General features: G+C 45.8%; 1 protein-coding gene across 1 annotated transcript; it reads left to right on the top strand.

The window, feature by feature from the left end:
* The first annotated feature begins 8428 nt into the window (after positions 1–8428).
* nmur1b (neuromedin U receptor 1b) lies at positions 8429–12546 on the top strand. Its single transcript, XM_056293834.1, has 4 exons — positions 8429–9128; positions 9546–9779; positions 10005–10272; positions 12513–12546. Exons 1-4 carry the CDS (start codon positions 8429–8431, stop codon positions 12544–12546), a joined length of 1236 nt encoding a protein of 411 aa, XP_056149809.1.
* Positions 12547–12939: the final 393 nt, after the last annotated feature.

Raw genomic sequence — 12939 nt, 5'->3', positions numbered from 1 at the left:
CAAAGGAAATAGTCAATAAGTCAGTGACGAGCAGTAAAACAAGCTGATTTGTAACATTCAATCCGTCACCCTGCTCCTCTTCCTCTTCTGGGTCAACCATGATGAAGCCGAGTGCAGGCCACCCATGGCTTTGAAACATGATTTATGTCTTTAAGGACGCCTACCAGTCCCGCAGGTCAGGGTGATCAAGGATAGAGATAGAAATGTGCTGACAAGCGAGGAGAGTGTGTTGAGAAGGTAGAAATCCTGGGTGTTAATTTAACTCTGGGAGTGCACAAATGGGATCCCATTTGTGCACTCCCAGAGTTACATTAACACCCAGGATTTTACTGTGAGGGGCTGATGAATGAAGAAAATGAGAGAGAGAAGGTTGGATGATGTGGGGATAGTGAATCGGGAAGTGCGGTGGATTAGCAAGGAGGAAGTGAGGGCAGCTATGAAGAGGATGGAGCAACAGTTATGGGTGCAAGTCCTTGAATACTGGGATGGCATCCAGCGCTTTACCTGTGCCCCCATCCATAGGGTTAGTGGTTGTGTCAGGAAGGGCATCTGATGTTAAATTTTGCCAAATCAGTATGCGGATTGACAAGACCATACTGGATCAGTCTAAGCTCCATACCGGATTGGCCAAGGCCCAGGTTAACAATGGCCACCATTAGTGCTGTGCCCTCACAGGGTACCAATTGAAACTATAAAATCCGCTGTGGCACCCCCGAGAAACAGGGAATAAGCCGAAAGAAGAAGAAGGACGCCTACCAGTCGCTTTTCAAAGAAAACTCCAGGTCTATGTAGAAGCCTTCAATAAGGACATTTGAAGACTCCAATTGGTCCAGAACGCATCCGCCTGGCTTTTAACTTTCACCAAATCCTGGCACCACATCACCCCAGTCCTAAAAGACCTCCACTGGCTACCCATCTCCCACCGGATCAATTACAAAATCCTGGTTCTTACTTATAAAGCCCTTCAGACTGGCTCCCCCATACCTCACCGATCTCCTCTCCCCCTACCAACCCTCTCGGTCCCTCAGATCCACCTCAGCCTCCCTTCTCTCTTCCCCCGGGTCCAACCTCTGCGGCTTTGGTGACCGAGCCTTCTCCAGAGCAGCTCCCAGGCTCTGGAACTCACTTCCCCAAATCACTAGAGACTCAGAATCCCTCCCACTCTTCCAATCCCGTCTCAAGACACACATGTTCTCCATTGCCTTCTCATGCCCCCCCCCGTCTGCTCATCCAGCCCTGGTCTGGGGCAGGCTGGGGACTGAGCGCTCGAACTTCCCCCTCCCTCAACTCCCTCCCCAAGCACATCGGACACTGCTGCGGGCTGCCCACATTCAGGTCATTGGTCGAGACTCCCCTCTTCAGACGTCATCTGTGATTTATGATGCTTGTTTTTCTTTCCCTTTTGTGTCTGTCCAAGTGGGAGAGTACTGCTGGCGTCGTGTGTGGCTGCCGCTTCTCCCTCTCGTAGCCCCCCTTCCCATCCACCCCTGTACGTCCGTGTTATGTTTATCCGTCGTCTTGTTTCACCCTGTTTATTGTAAAGCGACTTTGAGTATTAGAAAAGCGCTATATAAGATTGATTTATTATTATTATTATTATTATTATTTGATTTTAAAAATAAATTTGCTAACACCTGAAGTAAGTCTGTGGCCTTGATAGACCTCTTGTTCAGAGAGTGTCAGTGAAGTAATACTTGGGGTAGTATTGGTCGAGGATCAATGACCACACCGGGTTATAGAACTCAGGTTTAATCGTGGCTCAGTAGGCAGACGTAATAACCATACATGATAGTGGTGTAACCATAATAACAGTCCGGGTAGTACATAACACCTAGTGTAGTTCCAGTGGATATACATGGCGTTATATCACTACATCCCCCCTGTTTAGTTTTCAATTTTTTCATTACACAGAGGCCCCCTTCTTTTTTTTTTTCTTTTTTCTTTTTTAGACAACACACTCAGAATTGTCCATCTCAAAAAACAATAAACATATTCAGAGCCCTCCTTTTGTGTGTGATTGTTTCTACTCATAGTCCTTGTAGTGAGCTGGTTTGGAAACAGCTCTTCCATATCTTGTGCGTACTGTCTTGTGTGTTTCACAGGTTTGGCTGGAAGAAGTTCCAGCTGCATGAGTGTCCCGTTGAGGTTCTGTGAAGCGGGTTCTTGCGCTCCTCAGTGCATGGGGGTGGTGAATTTCCCGCAGGTGGCTCCTGCCACGTCTGAGTTTGTTCCCATTTGATGTTTGCACAATGTAGCTCCTTGGCTCATCACACTTTTGTACGATGGTGGCTGGATACCAAGTCCCTTTTTCCTTGTTTAGGACAGATACGTGCTGTCCGGGACCGAGTGGAGGTAGTTCTCTGCCGCTGCTGCGGTCATGATGTTCCTTCATGTTTGCTGTTCTCTGCTCCAGGTGGAGTCGGTTTTCCTCCTTGCCTGGGTCCCCTCGACTCGTCAGCAGGGTGGTGACCGGCCTTCCGAAGATCAGTTCTGCTGGTGATGGTAGTTTACTGTCGATGGGTGTTGCTCTGACCTGTAGTAAGGCCACTTGTATGTTACCTCCTTGTCTCATGGTTTTCTTCACAATGGATTTGATGTGTCGCACATGCCTCTCAATGAATCCATTGCTTTTTGGATAGTGGGGTGAGCTTGTCACGTGCCTGATTCCCCAGTCAGCCGTGAATTTCTGGAACGCGTGCCCTGTGTACTGGGGTCCATTATCTGTAAGTATCTCGTCAGGCCTTCCAAAAAGAGACATGTACATTTCCATTTTTTGTGCAACTGCCCGGCTAGACACAGGCATGGGCATTTCATCCACTAGAGGGAACTTAGAATATCTGTCCACAATCAGTAAATACTGATGTCCATCGATCTCGAATAGATCAGAAGCTAGGGATTGCCATGGTTTTGACGGTGTGTTGTGTGGGTTGAGAGGTTGCTTTGGATTTGCATCCTGATGTTCCACACATACGCTACATGACCTGCAGACTCTTTCGATGTCATCGTTCATTCTGATCCAGTAGACACTTTCTCTCACCAGTCGCCGTGTCTTTTCGATGCCCTGGTGTCCTACATGCAGCTGTTCGAGTATAGAATCAGTCATGGAGTCTGGGATGAGCACCTGTCTGCCTTTGAATATGACTCCTGCTTCAACTGCGAGCTCATCTCTGAATGACCAGTACTCACGTAGTTGTCTTGGTAGAGCTTTGATGTTGTCTGGCCATCCCTGGTGGATCAGCTCTTTCAGTGCATTGAGTCTGGGGTCGCTGGTGGTTTCCGTGCGGAGTGCGTCCTGTTTCTCGGGAGAGAAGTTTATCATTGCAACAGTGAGCATCTCTGGATCCTCGACTTCTGCCTCTATTCCGTCAATGCGCTCGTCCAGCTCGATGTTGCTGTTGTTCTCAGGGTTGGGTAGTCGGCTGAGTGTGTCTGCCAGGACCATCTGGTTTCCTGGTCGATACGTGACCTCGTAGTTGTATCCTTGTGTTTTTATCAGCATTTGCTGAAGCCGTGGCGGGGCGGCATGCAGTGGCTTTGTGCATATGGTAACGAGGGGTTTGTGGTCTGTAACTACAATGAATGACTTCCCATACAGGTAGGTATGGTATCGCTGCATTCCATAGACTATGGCCAGCATTTCTCGCTATATGCTGCTGTACCTGGATTGGCAGTCGTCCAGTGTCTTTGAGCCAAAAGCTATGGGTCTTTTGTTCTGCACTAATGCCACGCCCAGTCCTTTCTGTGATGCATCAACCTCAAGTGTCAGAGGTGTGCTTGGATCATAGTACTTCAGGCAGTCATGTTCGTTGATAACTGATTTCAGATCCTCAAAGCTCTTTTGGTGGTCAGTGTCCCATGTCCAAGGCACGTCACTTTTCAGCAGCACCCTCAGTGTGTGTGCTTTGTCTGCGAACTTTGGGATGTAGGGTGACAGGTAGGTCAGCATCCCCAAGAATCTGCTCAGTTCATCTTTGTTCTTGGGTGTCGGCATTTTCTGGATGTCCCTGATTTTGGCTGGGTCAAGTTTGATACCTTTGTCTGTGTACAGGTTGCCAAAGAATGAGATGCTTGTCTGTTTGATTGTGCACTTGTCACTGTTGAACACAATACCTGTCTTGGCTGCTCTCTCCATCAGGTTGGTCAGGTTCCTGTCATGCTCCTCTTCGCTTGCTCCGTAGACTGCGATATCATCGGCTATGCTGACGACACCGTCGAGCCCCTCCAGGATTTGGTCCATCTTTGCCTGGAAGAGATCTTGAGAGACACTGAGACCAAATGGCAAACGTTTCCAGCAGTATCTACCAAATGGAGTTCGGAATGTGGTTAGCAGTTGTGACTCTTTCTCTAGGTGTATTGACCAATATCCAGCTTTTGCGTCAAGTTTGCTGAATATTTTTGCATTTGCAAACTTCGGGTTCAGTTCCACCACAGTAGGAATCTTGTGTGGGCATCTCCTAAGGCTGGCATTAAGCTTTTGGGCGTCTAAGCATATGTGAAGGGAACCATCTTTCTTTGTGCTGTATGCCAGACTCGAGCACCAGTCTGTGTGCTGTTCTACTTTTCTTAACACATCTTGTTCGACTAGGTTATTCAGTTCATCTTTCAGTTTGTCTTTGATGTGAATGCTGCACTTACGTGGTGGGTCTATGAATGGTTCAGCATCCTTTTTCAGGAAGAGCTTGGCCTTTCCACTGAAGTTGCCAATTTTGTCAAACTGGTCTGGGTATGCTCTCTTTAGGTCTGCACTGTTAGATATGGTCATTTTGGGTTTTGTCTGTCTTGTGTTGACTTTTTTCTGGTTTGCATGTCCTTTCTCGGTCACTGCATCTACATTGACAGTCACTAGGTTTAACAGTTCACATGTTGGCAGCCCAACTATGGCTGGCCCTGGTACGTCTACAACATAGAACTTTGCATTGATCCATTTGGATTCTTTGTACTGGCATGGAATGTCAATGGTGCCTAGGCAGGGGATGGCATGACCACTGTATGCAGATAGCCTCCTGTTGGTTTTTTTCAGTCGTTTCTGGGTGCATGCATTTTCACCGTACATCTGCTTGAAGGTACGCAATGGGAGTGTGTTGCCTGACGCACCTGTGTCTATCTTCAGACGTAGTGTGTATCAACGACCAGGTAGGTCAGGTGGTGTCACCTTCAGGACTGTGTACGCCTCCTCTCTGGCCGGCTTGCTGTCTATGCTATGCATGCACTTTTCACTGATAGTTATGGAGTGGAACTGTTTCTGTTAAGTACTTTCGTTCTCACTGTCTGTTTCACTGCTACTCTCTACAGCATGTATGCGAGTCCTGCTCTGTTGCTTTTTGTCTATATAGGTTTTGCGCTTGTGCTGTTTGTCTTGTGGTGTGTGGGACTTACTTCCCCCGCTCCTGCTCTGGCTGGAGTGTTCCTGGCGCTCTCCTTTGGCTTTCCTGCAGCACCGCTCCCAGTGACCTTTTGCACCACACGCATTGTATTCATCATCATATGCAGGACATCGACGTGGTTTGTGGCTTCTCCCAAAGTTACGACATATGCGGTCCCTGTCCACAGCGTGGATTCTCTCATTGTGTGACAGGCTAAGTTTGTCTAACTGTTCATTGCCTGCTGTCAGGGCTTCATATTTTCGTCCCTCGGCCAGAACCCCTGCTAAGGAATATCCTTTTGGTTTGCTGTATAGATCATTCCTCAGGGCATCATGGGGAGTGCTCGCAATAATAAGCTCAATCATACGCTCGTTAAGCTCTTCGTCTGAAAACTGATATTTCTTTGCTAGTGTTCTGGCTCTGGTCACAAAATCATCAATATTCTCATCTGGTTTCTGTCTGTGTTGCATCAGTTGCAGTCTATGGATTCTGAAATTTACGTTCAACTTTAGCTGTTTTTCAAAGAAGTCCCATAGTTTGGCAGGCTTTTTCTTTTCATCATCAGTGAGACCACTGGCGTTCAGTCTTTTTAATTCTTCATCTCCGATTCCACGACATATTTTCCTAGCTAGTTTAGCTGCGCCATTTATTTCTTCATCTTCTAAATACAGAGACATTTTCTGTTTATACAGTGAAATTGCCTCACCCAGGTCCGGGTCGGACCAATTCATCGTCGGTAAATGCGATGCCATGACGTCTCCTTTTACTAGCTAGCTAGTTAGCTTTGCGGCTAGCTCAGCTCCGGCGCACTCTTGCTTGAATGATGACAGAAATTATCCACGGACAATTTTATGAGTCTATCTTCATTCTTCATAGAGAGTACTTTACCGCTGCCACCATGAAGTAATACTTGGGGTAGTATTGGTCGAGGATCAATGACCACACCGGGTTATAGAACTCAGGTTTAATCGTGGCTCAGTAGGCAGACGTAATAACCATACATGGTAGTGGTGTAACCATAATAACAGTCCGGGTAGTACATAACACCTAGTGTAGTTCCAGTGGATATATGTACATGGCGTTATATCACTACAGTCAGTATCATCACTCCAACATCGGAGGCTAATTATACTATTTGTTATGAGAGCAAGTATCTCTATCAACAGTAAAATCAGTCAAGGCACCCATTAACATCAATCCCAGAGACAGACACACGCCTACAGCATTAATAACCGTCAGCTGTAAACTCTCTGTTTCACTAATGCGGTGTGGTTATTCTAAGAATCTGTTTCGTGTGTTTGATTTTTGCTCAGTGAGTCATGTATTTGCACGCCATCTCGAAACTTACAGACAGCTAAATTAATCAGCTATCTTTCAGTACATGCAGATTACCTTAAATAATGACTCAATGTGTAACACTGGTACCAACAGACAGGGGACTCAAATGCACGACTCACACGAGGCAGTTAGAATAAACGTTTTTACTGAAGATGGGTTCGGTACACAGTGAATCAGTTCTCAGACAGGCAGAGGTATCCAAGAAAGGTCAGGCAAAGGCAGAATCAAAACACAGACGCTTAGTGGAAAACCAGTCCAGTAAACAGAGATGCATCATTCATCCATTATCCAAACCGCTTATCCTTTCTCAGGGTCGCGGGGATGCTGGAGCCTATCCCAGCAGTCATTCGGCAGCAGGCGGGGAGACACCCTGGACAGGTCGCCAGGCCATCACAGGACCGACAAATACAAACACATTCACACCTAGGGACAACTTAGTGTAGCGAATTCGGGGGGCAGCCCGGGAACCACCGCAGCCGGGACGCGAACCCGGGTCTCCCGCACCACGGGCGACTACGTTAACCAGTCGACTAAAGGATCCGACCCCTTAGCCAAGGGCTAGCGAGTCTACTTATTCATGCTCGTTACATTAGTACAGCAAAGGCAGAGTACAAAACACAGAAGCTAGTCGGAATATTACTCAGGAACACACGAGAGGTAAAGAGCTGGGATGCTTTGACACGGACGTACAAAGACGAGCTGGCAAAGTAACAAAGTAACAATATACAACATGGCAAACATGTCTCCATAAAAGATTATTTTTTGAAAAGGTAACGCTAACAAGTCTAAATTACAAACGTTTACATGGGAGCGGGGAAATTCCTCTATTACAGTATACATGATTTTACATCTGGATGACATTTTCTGTAATTTTTTTTCCGAGTAACTGTTAACGGAAAAATGTTTCAAATGTAGCAAATATTACTAAACTATAACCAAATATCTTGGCCTTGTTACTATCTTTAAATGTGTTTCCCCATCATTAGCCTTTGTTTTTTGGCCCCTTATTACCCTGTTACATACATTTCAGTCTACCATTACCCAGCTATGTACCCATTGTTAATACCAAGCTATTATCTGGTTATTACTTTGGTAATTACATGGTATTACTTACCTCTTTTTTTATCAAACTATTACCCCACTATTACCGTGTTATTACCGAGCTGTAATGTGACGTGCTACCTATTAGTCTTTTTGATAAACAAATATCTATCACAATTTTTTTCTTTAATCAGAGAGATATTTTTGCCATGATACCCGAGAGCCACGAGCACAAAAAATGTGGATAGGAGAAAAGCCCTTCAAACATCGAACTAGCTCATCATCTTGCCTTCACAGAAGTTCAGGTACTCTCTATGTTTATTTATGTCGGTCATAAATTTATAATCTAGTCCAGTCTATGTTAAGCGTGACTTGTTATTTAATCGCGATGTCATGCAAAATTCATATGAATCCTTTCCAGTAAACTTTTTCAAGATCAACTAAAGTGTTTTATTGACCAATCGCTTGCCACGGAGCTGGTTGTGTTTTAATGGTTATAACCTTATTACGAGTCGCACTATGAACCCTATCCAATCACTCTCTCCAAAGCTGCCATTCATTTTTGCTGAAAGTAAATCAAAACAAGGTCAATCAGCTGTTGTTTCTTCAGTGGGCCAAAGCACCCTTGCTTGTGCTTTTGTTAAACTAAATATCAGCTTTTCTCATGTCTACACTTCCCAACAGCCATGGTACCTCTTTTGAACTGTTCCTTTGTGGCACCGTCAGACAACCGTGCCAGCGTTACCAACACTTCACACAATAGCCTAGGCTGCCCCGAGGCCTTGGCGTGCGGGATCAATATCTCCTGGATTTTGTCAAATGCTAGTTCCCAAGACTTGGATGACATCTGCCTGAGTGAGGAGGAGTACCTGGCCAAGTACCTGGGGCCCCCGAGGTCCCCTGCTTTCCTGCTGGTCTGTGTCACCTACCTCGCCATTCTCCTGGTGGGTGCCCTGGGCAATGCCCTGACTTGTGCCATCATCGTGCGCTTCAAGGCAATGAGGACGCCCACCAACTACTACCTGTTCAGCCTGGCGGTGTCGGACCTCCTGGTGCTGCTGCTTGGCATGCCGTTAGAAATTTACGAGATGTGGCAGAACTACCCTTTCCTGTTGGGGGTGGGGGGCTGCTACTTCAAGACCTTCCTGTTCGAGACTGTCTGCTTCGCTTCAATCCTCACCGTCACGGCGCTCAGCATGGAACGCTATGTGGCCGTGGTGCACCCCCTCAAGGTCAAACATGTGAACACACACACCCACGCCAAGCGAGTCATCCTCACACTGTGGGCGCTGTCCATGCTGTGCGCTGTGCCCAATACTAGCCTCCACGGCATCATGGTGTTGCCCCCCAGGTTTGGACGGGAGTTTCCTCAGTCTGCCATATGTGGTGGGTAAAGAACTAATATATATACTTGATCTTACATATTAGACTACAGCCGGTAAAAAGTACGAATAGAAATAAGTAGAATAAGACAAGAAGAACTTTAAACATAACGCAGATAACATAGGCAAAAAAATGCATATATATATATATATATACGTATGTATGTATATATATGTATATATGTATATATATATGCATATATATACATGTATGTATGTATATGTATGTATGTATATATGTATGTATGTATGTATGTATGTATGTATGTATGTATGTATGTATGTATGTATGTATGTATGGGTTTTTTTGGAAACCACCAATGGTGTTGATAAAAGTGCTTAACTATATATAGTATATATATACACACATCACAGAATTCTCAATGGGGTAATGACATCTTCTCCGGATCCCCATCTTCAGGTCTGGTCAGACCCACCTGGATATACAACTTCATCATCCTGATCACTATGCTGTTCTTCTTCCTGCTTCCCATGCTGATAATGAGTATTCTCTACCTGCTCATTGGCCTGCATCTGCACACAGAGCGGATAATGAGGGTGTTGGAGGCCAGATCAGGCTTTGTGGAAGAGAGCCTTTCCTTCTCAAACAAGCAGAAGCAGAGGATACGCCACCGGCAGGTCACCAAAATGCTGTGTAAGATTTCGCTTGGCTCCGTTTTGTCTGAGATACTAATGAGCAACAAACTGGCTGTGTGGTGTCGTGTGTATATTCATGTATGTGTTTGGGTCCACGTGGGTGTGTATTGGAGAACATGTATGTGTGTGCGCCCATCCGTTTGCATTCGTTCCCAAATTGTCAAATTATCCATCCACTACCCTACTGAATATCAAGTTAACTCCAGTTTTGTCAATTTGGCAGGTGTGCTGGTAGTTGTTTTCGGCCTCTGCTGGGCACCCTTCCATGTAGACCGCTTGGTGTGGAGCTACATTGATGCCTGGTCCATGCAGCACTTCAAGATGTTCGAGTGCATCCACATCGTCTCTGGGGTCTGTTTCTACCTCAGCTCTGCCGTCAATCCCATCCTCTACAACCTCATGTCCTCCAGGTTCAGAGAGATGTTCAGGCATGTCACATGTAATTCGGTCAGTGGTAGAGACCCAGCCGCCCAGGTCACCCAGAAGACTCGGCACCAAAATACTGCGTGAAAGAATACAGGGAGGCCCGTATTAAAGGGTTCAGTTTTAATGATAATCATACAGACAAAAACTTCACTGATTTTATGTTTTGAGATAGTTTGCTGAATCTTCTCGCTGGGCTTCAACACAGTCCAGTAGGTCAATCGTTTAAGCCCTCAAAAACCGCAATAATCTTCTTTTCGAAAACGGGTCGCTCACAGCGCTGCCAGATATGTTTTAATATGTTCCATTAAAATAAGAGTGGCCAGCCGTGCTTTCTCTGCCAAGTTAAAAATGATTTTTTTTTACCCCTCCCCCCAGTTGTATCTGGCCAATTACCCCACTCTTCTGAGCCGTCCCTGTCCCTGCTCCACCCCCTCTGCCGATCCGGGGAGGGCTGCAGACCACCATATGCCTCCTCCAATACATGTGGAGTCGCCAGCCGCTTCTTTTCACCTGACAGTGAGGAGTTTCGCCAGGGGGACGAAGCGCGTGGGAGGATCATGCTATCCCGTCCCCTCCCGAACAGGCACCCCGACCGACCAGAGGAGGCGCTAGTGCAGCGACCAGGACACATACCCACATCCGGCTTCTCACATGCAGACACGGCCAATTGTGTCCGTAGGGACAACCGACCAAGCCCGAGGTAACACAGGGATTTGAACCTGTGATCCCCGTATCGGTAGGCAACGGAATAGACCTCCACGCTACCCGGACGCCCAAGTTAAAATAATTTTAATTTGCACTTCTGCAAATGCATTTTCCTTGGCACTTCCGGATTACTGGTTTACTCTGGAAGTACATATACTTGACTCAAGCTAATGCTATGCGACTGCTGGGCTATAATAGGACCTGCCTATTTGCCTACAGATGGTTGAAATGTACTGTGTCAGAAATGGTTTCCACTCAAATAGGGTTATGCTCCTATTCAAGCCATGCTGAATAAAGAGAAAATAAAATAGATTTCTGTGGCCTGTGAGCTTCCCGTTTTCAAAAAAGAGATACACAGCATCGTGTTTTGAAGCCTTGAACGATGGTCCCATCGGACCATGTTGAAGCCAGAAGATTCAGCAAAGTGGTAAGTCTCTCAGTACAGGAGTAGTATTCAGTGAAGTTGTAGTCTATATGATTATAGATCATGCCCGATGACATTTTAATGAAGCCTAGGCTCAAAGAAAGCGAACATGCCTTTTACGGCTGACGTAGGTTGAATATAACCACCGACATAGCTGTGCTCGTTTATACCACATTCACCCAAATTGGAGAGGAGGAAAGGTCCAGCATACAGAAAAAGAGTCAACTGTTTAACTGTTGGAATTACATTACCAGAATCAAGACTTTTTTTTTTTGCTTTTGGGGGAAAAATCAATAGAAGCCTGAAGGACCCCCCCCCCCCCAAATTACATGACTGTATTTATTATATCTGTGTTAGAGTGAAGAGGACAAATGTTTCAAACTATGTTCCTTAGACTGCAAATATCTGCTAATATAATTAATATACAATAGACCATGTGATACTTGGACTTTTTTTGTGGTTGTGACTTGAATGAATATGGCATAACGAACATATATAAACGTCTGTCAGTTTGGAAGAAAATTATATTTCCCTGGCGAGAAGCTGAAATATCTTCTTCTATTTATTTTTTTTTGGCTCTCCCCCTTTTTCTCTCCAATTGTATCCCGGCCGCCAATTACCCCACTGTTCCGAGCCATCCTGGTCGCTGCTGCACCCCCTCTGCCGATCCGTGGGGGGCTGCAGACTACTCTTCCAATACTTGTGGAGTCGCCAGTTGCCTCTTTTCACCCGACAGTGAGGAGTTTCGCCAGGGGGGACGTAGTGCGTGGGAGGATTACGCCACTCCCCCCAGTTCCCCTGCCCCGAGCAACCAGAGGAGGCGCTAGCACAGTAACCAGGACACATACCCACACCAGGCTTCCCAGACAGAGCCAATTGTGTCTGTAGGGACACCCGACCAAGCCGAAGGTAACGCATGGATTCGAACCAGCAATCCCCGTGTTGGTAGGCAACGGAATAGACTGCTACGCTACCCGGACGCCCTCCAAAGCAGCTCAAATATCTTTTGACAATACCTCTGGTAATTTCATTTGCCAATGCACACTTCACGAGTCACAAAGGGATCCATACTGCACGTATCTTAGAGTGAACTGATAATGTCATGTCATTATTTTGATACCGTGCAGTAGCAGTAATCTAATTCATTTGATAAAAATTCTATTAATATTTAAATAGAAGCTCGATGAGTAAAAAGGCCCAACATTCCTAGAAATAAAAATTATCAGCTAATTTCTTTTTTTGAAATGTGACAAATTGTTGACTGTCCTATAGATTCCCTACTGCTGTTATTATGGGTGTTTTATGTCTTTTAATACCCTCAACATCGGGTGTTATAAATAATCATATAGGACTCTTCAATATTATATTTATTAGTGACATTCCCCTAAGGTTCTTGTAAAGTTAAAAACCTTCCTCAAAGCAATGGCCGCCGAATAGTCATCACTTGTGGTGTTTTGAGCGAGGGTCTGAGTAAGACATGGGTGTGGAGAGGGCCAAAGTGGATGAGAAGTTGGAGGCCAATCAGGACTGAAGATTTGGATTGTGGGACGTTTTTTTATATGAAGTGCTATTCCCATTACAAATTGCACTTGTGCGCCAGTTG

This window comes from Lampris incognitus, chromosome 14 (assembly GCF_029633865.1).
Source record: "Lampris incognitus isolate fLamInc1 chromosome 14, fLamInc1.hap2, whole genome shotgun sequence".
Classification (NCBI taxonomy): domain Eukaryota; kingdom Metazoa; phylum Chordata; class Actinopteri; order Lampriformes; family Lampridae; genus Lampris; species Lampris incognitus.
The sequence above is the reverse complement of the archived record's forward strand: the minus strand, read 5'-3'. Positions and strand labels throughout refer to the sequence as shown.

Coding starts and splice junctions, on each gene's coding strand:
- nmur1b (XM_056293834.1), top strand. CDS start 8,429: ATGGTACCTCTTTTGAACTGTTCCTTTGTGGCACCGTCAGACAACCGT. Junction 9,129..9,545: donor TCCTCAGTCTGCCATATGTG/GTGGGTAAAGAA, acceptor CCCCATCTTCAG/GTCTGGTCAGACCCACCTGG. Junction 10,273..12,512: donor CAGGTCACCCAGAAGACTCG/GCACCAAAATAC, acceptor ATATTTAAATAG/AAGCTCGATGAGTAAAAAGG.